We start from the raw sequence: 12,924 nt of genomic DNA, 5'->3' as shown, positions 1-12,924 counted from the left end.
TCCACCTGCGATGCCCAGCATTTTCTGCCTCTGACAGTGACAGTAGCTGTCATAGCTAGTAGCCATTGGTAGCTCATCCTCCGTGCTTTTGCTTGATCCTCTGCTGGCCATCACTGCCTCCTGTGGGAGAGAGTTCTTGAAGGGCTCCTTACGGACACCTGAGGGCACTTCCACTCTGCCATTGATTGTGTATTCGGTGCTAATCGTGTCCACAAGTTTTGTGCAGCATCAAAATGTCATCACTTTTTGCTTTCCCATTTAATTCAGATTTGCCAGTCATGGTGAAATCTGATAAGTAAAACAGAAGTAAAACCCAACAGAAACAGTAAATGTGGATGAGGTGGGCCTGGGTGTGTGGGGTGACATTTTGCTGAGAACAGCATCATGTGGAGGTGTTGTGGCACGAGGAGTAGGCCAGACGGCCCCAGTTTCATTTGCACTGATAAGGTTGGATATTGAAGCCACTCTTCCTATGGGACCAGTGCCTTATTTTCTCTCTCTTTTAGTCAGTAAAAGCACAGGAGTAATGCTGTACATTAGCATCAGGAGAAGACGCAGCTTAATGATTTTGTTGCTGCAAGCTCCAGGCCTTTCAGAATCCTTCATGGGGAGCCTCTTAATCTTCAAAAAGAAAAATGAGAAATTGTCTGAAGCTGCCTTCAGCATTTTCAAGTGTTCCATGCAAAGTAGGCTGCTGGGTCTTGGGAGCCTCAGAAATGGCAAATCTCATGTTTCCATGAACTTGCAATTATTATTATTTATTGTAAAGCATACATTGCTCTTTTTTTAGCATTAAATTCTGCTTCCATTGCTCTGTTTTCTGCTAGGAAACCTGGTACTGGTATGGAGAAACGAGCATCAGTGATGTTCTCATGAGTGGGACAAAATGTTCTGGGACAGAGATGGCCCTGTCACACTGCCGCCACGATACCCACGTATTCTGCCCCAGAGGAGGTGGGCGCTTTGCAGCTGGCGTTTCCTGCACAGAAAGTGAGTTGTGAAACTTCCTTTTCTAGGTACCAGAAAGACAAACCTCCCATTTATATTTTTTGCCCTGGATCTTTGTTTTGTTTTGTTTTGTTGTTTTGTGATAGCTGCCATTATAAATGAGATTTGCCTTGTATTGGTGAATTTTTAAAACTCTGTTTTAAAGCTCTGTTTCTGAGTCACTCAGGGCTCTCTCTGCTTCAAATTATTATTATTTTGAGTTCCAAGCATCTCTGCATAAAGGGAAGGTGTCTCTTCCCCCATTCACTACTACAAGGGATCTAAAAATGCACAACTTTTTCCTCTTGGCCAAAATGGATGGAATTTCTAGGCACAGGAGCTCCTCCAGAGTAAATTGTGTCTGCCAAACTGAAGACAAATAGGTCCAGCAAATGGGGGGCATAAAAGGGATTCACTTTCCTCCATAATCCCTGGTGGTTTTGTCTCTTTCTCACTGTGATATAATTAAAAGGTGTCTGAGTGGTATGTAGGTTTGCTTGTCTTTCTGGTGATTGATTGTGTTCTCTAATAGGCCTTCCACTTTAAAGCTTACAAGGCAGTCCCATAAAGGCCTCCCCTTAGGGCTTTGCAGATCTCAAGTAGATCATACGATGGTAAGCTGCCCAAGAACTCTGTGTATGGAGTTATAAAGAGATCTTGGGGGTTTTGTTGTTGTTAGAGAAACATGGGATTTTTTAAATGAAGCTTTTAACTTTTTTTAAAAAAGAAATGATCTGATGTTGTGCTTTAACAAAAAAGAATCCAGAACTCTTCAATGCTCTGCACGCAACATTTTTGACCACCTCACTAAGCCCATGGATGTAAGAAGCATAGTGATATATAGGAAAACATAGCTGTGTGGTACGGAAAAACACAGCTAATGCAACATGGAGGGTGCTGGCATCATATTTGGCCTGTATGTCGGGGCTAAGACTCCCCTTTCTTTTCTGGCCTCCAGCTGCAGCTGACCTTGTCCTCAATGCCAAGGAAGTGGAATACACATCATACCTGGAAGACCGTCCCATGTTCATGCTGCAGTGTGCGCTGGAAGAGAACTGCCTGGCCTCCTCAGCTGTCAACACCTCCATTTCCACTGGCTATAGGAGGCTCCTGCGTTTCTCATCCCAGATCCACAACAACGGACAGGCTGACTTCCGCCCCAAAAGTGGACGCCATTCCTGGATTTGGCACGACTGTCACAGGCAAGACTTTTCTGTTCACCAGCACCGTTGCGGATTTACCCAGTGGAAAAAAACTTGGGGTGGTCAGAGTTCTGGCCTCAGCAAATTTGATAAAAGGCAGATTAAGATCCATGTGAAATGTAGGGCAGCCCTGTGGATAAAACGCTGGTTGTGAACTCAGTGTTCAGGTTCAATGTCCCCATCTGCCAGCAGCAAGTGAGCTAGGTTCAGCATCTCTTCTGTATATATTTTTAGGCCCCACTAGGCCTAATTAGGTAATTGAGGCACCCTCTACATCCCCTGAAATGACATAGGCCAGGAGTGGCATGGAGGAAGCAGTCACTCTGGTCACAGGGATATCCAAGGCTGCTCTAGGGAAGTGCCTTCCAGTGAACTACCATCCACGGAGCAGCACCATCACTGCAAAATCTGTTTTGGGGGCCATTTTGATGTTCCCACAATGCCCTGGCATAGCATTGTTCTAGTGCATCCTAGGAACGTCAAAACGGTGGCTTCCAAAACAAAACACTCGCTGATGGTGCTTGATAAACCTGAGCCTGTGGACATGGGCAAGTGGGAGGGCCCATTGCAGGACAGGTGTTGGCAAAATGGGCCTTGTTGGGAACCCTGGTGGGTGCCTGAGGTGTCATGTGCCGCTGCTGGCACTGGATAGGCCAGACACCACCCAGCTGATCCTTACAAGAACTCTGTGAGGTAGGTTAGGCTGAGAGACAACAGCTGGCCCAAGGCTAGAGTTAGGTTAGCACAATGTGCTGTGTGGTTTAGTGGGTATTTGAACCTAGTGCTCTGGGATCCAGTTCTGTGATCCTTGTCCCCACTGGCTCATTATCCCCACTCTAAATATGCTTAAAAAGCAAACCAGGGAGAAAAAGCAAGTCTTCTTCACAGATATTCATTCATTCCTTTCAAAGTGTGATGTACAGTCTAAAAAAATAATAATATATGTTTTGAATCCCAGTCTTTCATCCAATAAGTTCAGAGCAGGCTCAGCACTTGCATGAGTGTATACGGAGCTAATACTCGCCTCTTGCTGCAGGGAGGCTTCCACAGGAAAAGTTCATTGTGGACTCACTGCTGCTCAGGCCTGTAGGTTGGCTGCAGCTTCCACACAACATCATCCTTGTCAAAAGGCCACCCCATATTTTTTGCCCATTTAATCCAAAATCAACACTTTTGTTTGTTTTTATGTACATTATTTTCTGCAGAAACAGTAAATCTGAATAAAGTGGGGAAGTAATGCAGGGCAGCACTTTGATGGAAGTGGCTTTCTCTGGATAGTATGGGAAACATGTCTGTGTGAGCAGCCTTGACTGAGCTTCAAACCCCATGCGGAAGCAGCAGCCCCTATCTCTGGAGCACCAAATCAGCCAATGCACTTGTGCCTAAAAACAATACAATAACCCTTTAGCAATCTGTTGAGGTGACTCTCAAGAAGTTAATATTCCCAGTTTATACTCCCTTACCTAGTATATTACATTACTCCATATTCATCAGCAAAGATATGTAAGGTTGTAGCCAGTGCTAGTCCTACTCAGAGTAGATCCATTGAAGTTAATAGACATGACTAACTTAGGTTCATAGATTTTAGTTGGATACAACTGGTAATGTTGTATCTAATGTAGCACTAAATTGGGGTCCCATAAACACAAAGATTACTGTTAATACAATTGGACTCCCCCCCTTTTCCCTGTGCAACCCCTAAGTAGGGGTTCCTCCATCCCTCTGAAGCCGTTCTGGGGAGTGCTGGGCATGCGTGGAAGGGGGGAGGGAGTCCTGTTGTGCTAGCAGTAATCTTTGGGCTGACGGGGTGAGTTTCTTGAATTATGCAGGCATTCATCATTTCAGGAGGGGCCCCATTTCCCATCTAGCGCAGGTCTGAATAACTTGTGATTCACCTAACCAAATTCAGCAAGCATTATGGGGCCCACCGCCTCCCCATTTTTGCAGTACTCAGTCAGCTGCAAACACATCACAGTTATTGGCCTCTGGTGGCTGTTGGGCCATGTCTACCTGGGTGGGTCATGAGTTCTACAGGCCTCTTTCTGCTTAATCCCAGAGCCCACCAGAAAAAGAAAAAGAAAGAGGAGTCCCACCTCAGCACACTGACTCTCTGGCATTTCCAAACAAGCTCGAGTTAAGTGAGGCAGCTGTAGCCCATCCATGTGTTTAAGCCAGTCTCTGTTTGCACTAAGGAATACAGACTCAATTCCTCTTCAGTATTTCCAGTCTGTAAACACCATAATATAAACAACTATCTGAATGAGCAGACATATTTTAGCAACGGAGTCAGACCTGAGGTTTAAAGCTTTTTATTTCTTTTTCTTTTTTGCACTGGAAATACTTTGAGCATCCAACCTCAATGTAAATAGTTTGGACATCTCAAATTTTTCTTCCTCTCCCTGACCATCTCAGCCTGTTCCTGAGCATTTTTGTCCAGGATACAAAACCAGGGAGGCAGGGAGGGCTACTTAACAGGCAGGTAAAAGGAAACCAAAGAACATCTGGCAGTGATTCCAGGGCAATTAAAATTTCCCTTTATGCCCCCTCCCCTTATGTCAACATATTTAAATAGAATAAACACGATGGGTGTACTAGGTGCTGCTACCTGATACTGAACATCAGCTGTTTAATATTAAGCCATGGTTTATTTTTACAAGTGAAAAAGAGCAGGCGAGCTCCACTTTTCAGTTGCTTGGCTTCCCTTTCCTTAAACTGTGATGTGTCCATTAGAGGAGCTTGGTTTCCAAATGGGGCAAATCTCAATGTTCATCTAGACTCAAGCATCACCTTAGTGTAGAGCTTAACTCGCGGATATTGGTGCTAGGTGCTTTGAAGGCAAAAAACAGGGAACAGTGGCTCTTTGAGAGATGCTATGGCTCTCCCTTAGCATCCTCTCCACAGGTTTCTAACTTGCTAGCTCCGTAGGTGCTAATAGTCTCAAGCCCAAGTCCATGATAGCCGCCAAGTAATTGGTCAAGGGTTTCACGTTTGTGCTTTTTGGAGAGGGCTCATAGCTCCAGCGGTGTCTGGTGCTCATTGGCACTCCTGGGGTGGGAGGCAGAGGCAGTGATGGAGACAGAGGCAACTTGCTCCTGCTGCTCAGTTCTACAGGGGCAGCCATGAGACTCAAACGAAGGAAGCTGAGAGGCAGAGCCGCACCCCGAACTGGTTGTCAGTAAGAAGGCAGGCAGGTGAGGGTTGGCTGGTGGGGCAGTGCCCCTTTCCCCCTCTTCACTCAAAGACCACATGGTTCGTATGCAGATGTTAGATGATGTTGCGTCAAGCTAGTGTTGTTTCACACTGCCCAGTGCATTTTTCCTGTCACTTTCCTTTTTGCAAAAAGTTCGGGGGGGGGGGAGGTTTGTTGCATAAGAGTGCCAAATCAACTTTAATCGTGTAATTTTAATTTGTCAGTATGTTATTGAAACCCAGCCCAAAATAGAAATATTCTGAAAGCACCCAGCAAAAATATAACTGATATGCTGAGTGCTTCTAGTGAGGTTCTGTGGACCTCTGACAATACAATCTGCCCCATAGCAGAGTGCAGAGTATTTTTTGGCATTTTGTTATTTGGAATAACTGCAACTTACTCTTGTGAAGAAACTTAACACGCTTGTCAACTGTTTTACTACCACATGGGTTGAGCAGCCCAGTTTTGAGCCTGAGCAGAGCAGAGTTGGACCTCTTTGCTTCAGGTGCTTTGGCTTACGATACACTCAGCTAGAATATTCCCAATCCTTGAGGACAAAATGAGTGGAAATTTCCCCTATGAGGAAAGCTTTCAGCAGTTGGGGCATTTTGGTTTAGAAACAAGGCGAGTCTCAACTTATGCTTGGCATGGAGAAAGTGAGTTGAGGAGTTTTCCTCCCTCTTTCATAATACTAGGACTCAGGGACATCAGATGAAACTGAATGTTGGAAGATTCAGGATGGACTAAAGAAACTACTTCTTTATACAGGGCAGAATTAAATGATGAGATTTGTAGCCCCAGCAGGTAGCGGTGACCACCCATTGGATTAGACAAATTCATGGTGGTTACTAGCCATCATGGCTATGTTTTTGTCTCCATGGTCAGTGACTGTATCCGTCCGAATAACAGTTGCTGGAAACGGCAGCAGGAGAGCTTGCTCTCATGCTTGCATCCTGCTTTTGGGCTTCCCAGAGGCAGCTGCTTGGCCCCTGTGAGGACAGGCAGACCTCTGCCCTGATCCAGCAGACTCTTCTTGTGTTCCTAAAGCATGTGCTGGGCTTGATAGGATACAGTAATCTTTATTGTCCCATACAGAACAACAAAATTGAAAAAATCTACATCAGACAGTCAAAAACCCACAAGCCTGCTATCCCAGCTATCCCAGCCTCGTTAGCCCCTAAAAACTCTGATACCCCATAATTGAATACAATATACTCCCACAGAGACTACCTTACACTGTGTTTAAAACCAAAATCGCATTTGGATAGAAACTGTTTCTCAGGCGGCTAGTCTTAGTCTTTATAACCCTGTACCTTCTTCCAGAAGGCAGAAGCTGAAAGAGATCATTTCCAGTGTGCGCACTATCCTGCGCTATCTCTGCAGCTTTCTTATGGCACCTGGAAGCATAGATTTGATCCAAGGTGGGAAGAGTGCGCCCAATTATTCTCTCCGCAGTCTTGACAACCCTGGACAGCGTTGTTTTTCCCCTGACTGTGCAGCTCCCAAACCACACACACAGACCATAAGTTAATCCACTCTTGTGCAATGAGCTATGGCACATGGACTCAAATGTGCTGTTGTCTGGGTCAGAGTAACATGAATTCCCAGATTAAATGGCTGCATATGGTGTTGATTTCCTGCTTCTATACTAATGTTATAAGGCTAAATTTTTGTTACAAAATTCCCACATTTAGGGTACATTCTGATCTGGCCAGTGAGCATTGTCTGAAAAATGCCTGCTAATCACTTGGTTAAGGAAAGGATCACATGTCCTCTAGGGAATTAGAGCAATGCTTCTGGCTCCACATCACCAATCCTACTGGAAAACAGCATTTCCTCCTCCCAGTGAATAAAGGTGTTGACTTGCTTTGACTGTAGCATTGCATATGCTATATGGCATTTTGATATGTGTTAGTCTACAGCCCACGAGGCAGGAAGATCAAGGGGTGAAGTTCCTTCCCCAAATAAGAGGAATTACACCCCAGGCGGCGCTGTCAAGAAATCTGGGCAGCATTGCTGTAGAAGTATGGAACCTGTCCTTCATCAAACTGTTTGCTTTCTTCTCACTCATGCAGGCATTACCACAGCATGGAAGTGTTCACACATTATGATCTGCTGGACCTCAATGGGACAAAGGTAGCGGAAGGTCACAAGGCCAGCTTCTGCTTGGAAGACAGCGAATGCCTAGACGGTACATGCATTCCTAATATACCCATGAAATACACTCCAATGTAAAATAACCCATTCCGCTCTCATTTCTACTGGGGGGTCTGCTAAAGATGGGTGGAGAAATGTGTGCAATTCACGTTTAAGAATTCGTGATTCTCAAAACAGAATCTGTATAAAATGAAATGTAACAATCCTTCAAAATTTGCACTTCTTCAAATGATACAGTGCAGGTCTACAGGAGCAACAAAAAGTTTATTATTTATTTCATAAAATTTGCTTGATGGGGGGGGGGGAACCACCTGAAAGCTGTTTACAAGAGTCATACAAAACTGTGTATATTGATAAAAGGTTTGGCCCCCAAAGCAAACATTCCTGAACATAACGTGTGAAAATGCATATAGTAAGGGTGAAATTGCTTGTGGAAAATTGTATATCATGAGAACACAAATGCAAAGGTGTGAGGATTTTTTGTGTCAGCTTGTGAACTGATGTGAATTCTTGGCTGTCTTAACTTGGCTGTGTTGCGGTCCTCGGTCTGTTGCAAATTGATTGTAGTATTCATTCACAACTGGGACAAGTGTGGTGAGGCAGAGACTCAGTGGAAAGGGAAGTTGTGCTCCAGAGGCCCCTAAAGCTCTGCTTTAAGCATGGTTGGTGCCCCAGTCATCTCTATGCTGCTCAAGGACAGATGCGTGAGATGCGCACATGGATTGTACATCCGCACTTGGAACCACTTGCTTGACACTTTCATCAGAGCACTAGAGCTGGAGAGGAGGCATAACAGCCCCTGCAAGACTGGGGACAGGAGAGAAAATAGCCGTTGCCAACTAACCTGGGAGGTGGGGCTGTAAATTAAGCATCCGGGGCATCACAACAAGGTTGGGCTTCCAAGTTCTACAGCCCAAACACTTACCTGAAGCCAGGACTTCCTAAAGGGCCTCTTGGCACCACACTGCTGCTGACGTTTTTTCCACATGTGCTTCCTTTCCCCCTTTAGGTTTCCAGAAGCAATATGAATGCGCCAATTTTGGGGAGCAAGGGATCACGGTTGGATGCTGGGATGTGTACCGGCATGACATTGACTGCCAGTGGATTGACATTACAGATCTTGTGCCAGGAGAATACTTTTTCCGGGTAAGCTGGGATTCTTCAGATTCTGGAGTGCTATCAGAGTAGCTAAGAGCCAGTTCATGCCATCACCAAAACCAAGTGGCAGTAAACCTTTTAGGTGGATAGTAGCATTCAGGTTGCAGGTGTTGGCGAGGAGTAAAGTAAAGGGACCATTAGGTCCAGTCGTGACCAGTTCTAAGGTTGTGGCGCTCATCTCGCTTTATTGGCCGAGGGAACCGGCGTACAGCTTCCAGGCGAGGAGTACTGCATGTTTAAATGCCATATAAAAGGGGCCAGTTAAGAACGGTGTTTCAGCTTTAGGACAGGGTGCCTGACTTAGGACCAGCAGATGTTGTTGGACTACAGTGCTTGCCGTTCTTGGCTACTAGCCATGCTGTTTGGGGCCAAGGAGCTGGAGTCCAGCAGCAGCTTGAGGGCCACACCAGTTCCCTGTCCCTGATTTAGGAATCCTATATTTTGCAACTTGTGAACTGACCATTAGGCAACCTACAAAACCATAATATGCATTTCCCAAGATACTTCTTCAGAGTTAATTGCAAATAGAAAGCAAAGGGCAACTTGAAAAGGTTTTTAAAATCCTGCCTGTGGTCACATTAAATATCAAGGTCTATTCATAAATACTTGATATGTTTGGTATAAGTATCAGCCTTGCATTGCAGCATGGAATACATTTTATGCTATACATTTTGTTTTAAGCGTTTATTATTATTTTATTGTTTTTGTACTCCTCTTGCCTTCATGACTGTTCTTATGATTTTTATTTTTATAAGTAACAAGGTCTTTGAGAAATGATAATGAAACCACAATAAAATAATCCAGTTTTTAAAAAACTCTGTGGGGTATAAATAAATAATATTTACTTGGGTTTAACCTGCCCAATTGGTGAGCAATTGTGTCTGAAGTTGTGTAGAATGAGTAGCAAATAATTTCAGGGAAATAGATTGTTTTTATTCATTTATGCTGTTAATATGTGATGTTAAGTTCTCAAAAAAGATGAAAAAGTTCAGACACAAAGAAACAGGATGGGAGAGAGTGCAGAGAACTGTGGTCTCCAAAATTAGTCATACTTTGAGTAGACCTATTGAACTGCATATTCTACACCTCCGCAAACAGGATAGTTTGAATACATGCAGCCCCAGTTCCTGAATCAGAAACACAATTGAAGCACCTTGATTGCACAAAGAAATTCCCCCACTTCTGGATCAGGATCTATGTCTTAGATAAGATGGCCCTAAGATCCCTCTGTCTGTCCTTCCCAGATCATTGTCAACCCAAACAAAGAAGTGGCAGAGTCCGATTATTCCAATAACGTCATGAAGTGCAAGTGCAAGTACGAACTTCACCGGGTCTGGATGTACAACTGCCATATAGGTAAGTTCATTATAGAAGAAAAAGAGAAAAGTCTAGCGGGAGAGATGAGCTTTGCATCAAGGGGGTGATTCAGCAGTGTGTGTAAAGCAAAGGGGATCTGTGGCCTTGCAGATCTTGCTGTTCTGTCACCCCTGACCAGGCAGGCTGGCGGGAGCGGGAGTCTAACAGCAACTGGAGGGGCACAGGTTGCCCACACTGGAGTGTACACATCAGAGTGTAGAAGGATTCCTTCCTTTCTGTCCCCGCCCCCATTTCATTACTCATTTGTTAGAATGACATTTGTTTAGTTAATGGGCACTAGTTTATTCACTGCTGTAACTCCCATTCATTGTCCTCTTGTGATGGATGTCAATGTGAGACTTGGCCTGTAGCACTGTCTGTTGCTTGGGAGTTTTGCACCCAGTTGGCGTGACATTTCTAGACATCCTACCACTCTTTCAATACATTGGACCAACCAAATTTCAGATAAAATCTACATTTCATAGGCAGTTTTAAATTACAGACAACTCCCCATTTAGATTCCCATTGCTTTCTATGAGGAGACACGACTGTTCTTCATATGCTTGTCGCTTCTGTGTTTTCCATCCAGAACTGGCACAAAATATTTAGTTATTCTACTATCCAGACACACACAGTGGGGTCTCCAATTTACAAGGCACGGAGACTCAGCCTAACTCCTTCCTGTAACATTTCTGTGACCTGTACAGGCTGCAAGTGAAATTAATTGGTTTTTGATTGCAACTTATTTATCTGAATTCTCATTCGTTTGTTTTATTTAACTTATGTACTACACTTTGTTACCAAAAAATGCTAGAGTAATTTACACAATTAAACAAATGAAACGTGTTTTTTAAAAGAAATGCAACCCTAGTAAGGGGCAATTTAGACACACGGCTTTCTGCTTTCAGACACAGGTAGCAAAACTGCCTATGACACTGTCTTTTCCCATTTTTTCCTCCCCCTCACCCCGACTGCAGCTGATGCCTTCAGTGAAGAAATAGAAGAACAGTTTGATTTCAATGGACTCCTCAACAACCAAGTGTCTTAATTGGCCTCTTTTTAAGGAGGGAAGAGTACCTTTTCCCAAGATTTCCCTAACCACTGCACAGAAAACTAAAGTAATCAAGCAAACAACTATGAACTTTTAAAATTAGCTTTGTAAGTTATTTTCAAGTGTGTGCTCCATGCCTACTTTATGGTGTTCAGCAGAAGAAAACGGGTTGACACTTATTTCACATCCATTCCAGCTGAATGACGATTTTGCACTACCTGCAAGACCTCCTTACCCTTCGTGGGGACCCTAACTTATTCACAAGGAATTATTTGCAAGCTCTCATCACACCTTTGTTCACAGAGGCAGCAGCGCCACCTGCCCACAACCTGCGTAAAGGATGCCTGGTGCTGCCAAAATATTTTCATTTTTAAGGGAATTCCTTTCTCGGCCTTCGTGTTCTGCCTTGATAAAGATTTGAAAAATCTGACTCTACACCACTGGCGCAGAACAGAAGAATCATGACACACGGAGGTCTTGAGACACTCTGTCGTAATAATTTCCTGTACTGTCACACTCCTTGGCACCTCCTCCTCTGAGAGCACCTCTGACACTCAGTTTTGACAGGAGGTTTGAGATACCACAGTGAGGAAAAATCTGCCAAGTCATTTCATATATCTTGGTTTTTGATGCCACTAGACTGTGAATTTTTTTTAAGACAGTAAGCTATTCCCTTGCCTACATTTTTCCTTTGACACGTACCTTCCTGCCACCCCCCTTCACTTCCCACCCCCACCATGAATACTGCAAATCAGAAACCCACTACCAAAGATAGCTAATGGCTTTATGCCCTCGAGGTCACACATCCCTTCTTACTAAGTCAGGCTATCCTGTGATGGCGCAGGGAGGGAGAGCTTAAAACACACACATTAGTAAATGCATAATGGTGCTCAGCACATGTGCCTCTGTTTGTTTGAGGCCATGCACTTGCATTGCAACAGGTGCTGACAGATCTACACCCTACTTGAATCTCTTAAAGTGCTTTTGTCCAGGAAAAGAAAGAGCTGGTGTGATTTGTGTTATTTCCAGTGACTAGAACCAGCTGCTGTCCTTTTATTGCCTTTTGTTTTGTTTACTCTTCTGCTGCATGGTTAAAGAATGGGGCTGCAAGACAGAATTAGTTCAACCTTGCCTCTCTGGAGCAGACCACAGTTCATCTAGTCTACTCTTCTGCTTCCAGAAGCAGACAGCCAGGTGCTGCAGGATCTTCAGAAAGCAGGACAACAAAGATAACGGTCCTCTATTTGTCCTAAGCACCTGGTAATCAGAGGTAAAAAGGTAAAAATCAGAGGTGTACTGTATCTGTCCCTAGAGGCTCTGCCATAGCTACTAGTCATTGGTAGACCATGCTCTATGCCCCACTTGTTTTGGTACAATGGGTGAAGGAATTAAAAGGATACCTAAAGCTCAGGCAGAGAACACAAGAGTGATTTGGGAGCTTTCCCTTCTTAGAACCTCTCCATCACCTCCCTTGTGTGATGGGTGAAAATAAAAAAAAAACTTCTATAACTGGAGAAATGAATTATAGACCCACACACGGTGCTATCAGAATTGTATTGTCCGCTAGTGGAGAGACTAAAAAGCAAGCTAGGTTCATCTTTCCCACAGCAAACCCATTCTCTCATTCTCCACTTCAGGCTGCAAAAAGAGAGTAAGAGTCAGTACACCTTTTTTGCATGGAAAAGGAGGATTACGGAAAGACATTTTAGCTATGCAAAGTACTATATGAATAACTTGATGGTGATGCTTACTGCTTCTAGATGTTTTGCAGTAATGCACAAGAAGGATTTCATTGTCTGTTATTCTTTCCCCCATGTATAACC

At 44.1% G+C, this 12,924-nt stretch overlaps 1 protein-coding gene across 1 annotated transcript in view; it reads left to right on the top strand.

Annotated features, from left to right (window-relative positions):
* LOXL2 (lysyl oxidase like 2) overlaps positions 1-12,102 on the top strand; it is a 63,645-nt gene extending 51,543 nt beyond the window's left edge. The window contains exons 8-13 of the mRNA XM_081890929.1: positions 828-990; positions 1,946-2,189; positions 7,455-7,570; positions 8,546-8,682; positions 9,939-10,050; positions 11,028-12,102. Of these exons, the coding sequence (XP_081747055.1) occupies positions 828-990; positions 1,946-2,189; positions 7,455-7,570; positions 8,546-8,682; positions 9,939-10,050; positions 11,028-11,098 (843 nt within the window). The 3' untranslated portion in view covers positions 11,099-12,102. The remainder of the gene's footprint in view (positions 1-827; positions 991-1,945; positions 2,190-7,454; positions 7,571-8,545; positions 8,683-9,938; positions 10,051-11,027) is intronic.
* The last annotated feature ends 822 nt before the right edge of the window (positions 12,103-12,924 follow it).

Source organism: Podarcis melisellensis, assembly GCF_964234715.1.
Source record: "Podarcis melisellensis genome assembly, chromosome: 15".
In the NCBI taxonomy this organism is placed as follows: domain Eukaryota; kingdom Metazoa; phylum Chordata; class Lepidosauria; order Squamata; family Lacertidae; genus Podarcis; species Podarcis melisellensis.
This window is presented reverse-complemented; position numbering and strand designations above follow the sequence as displayed.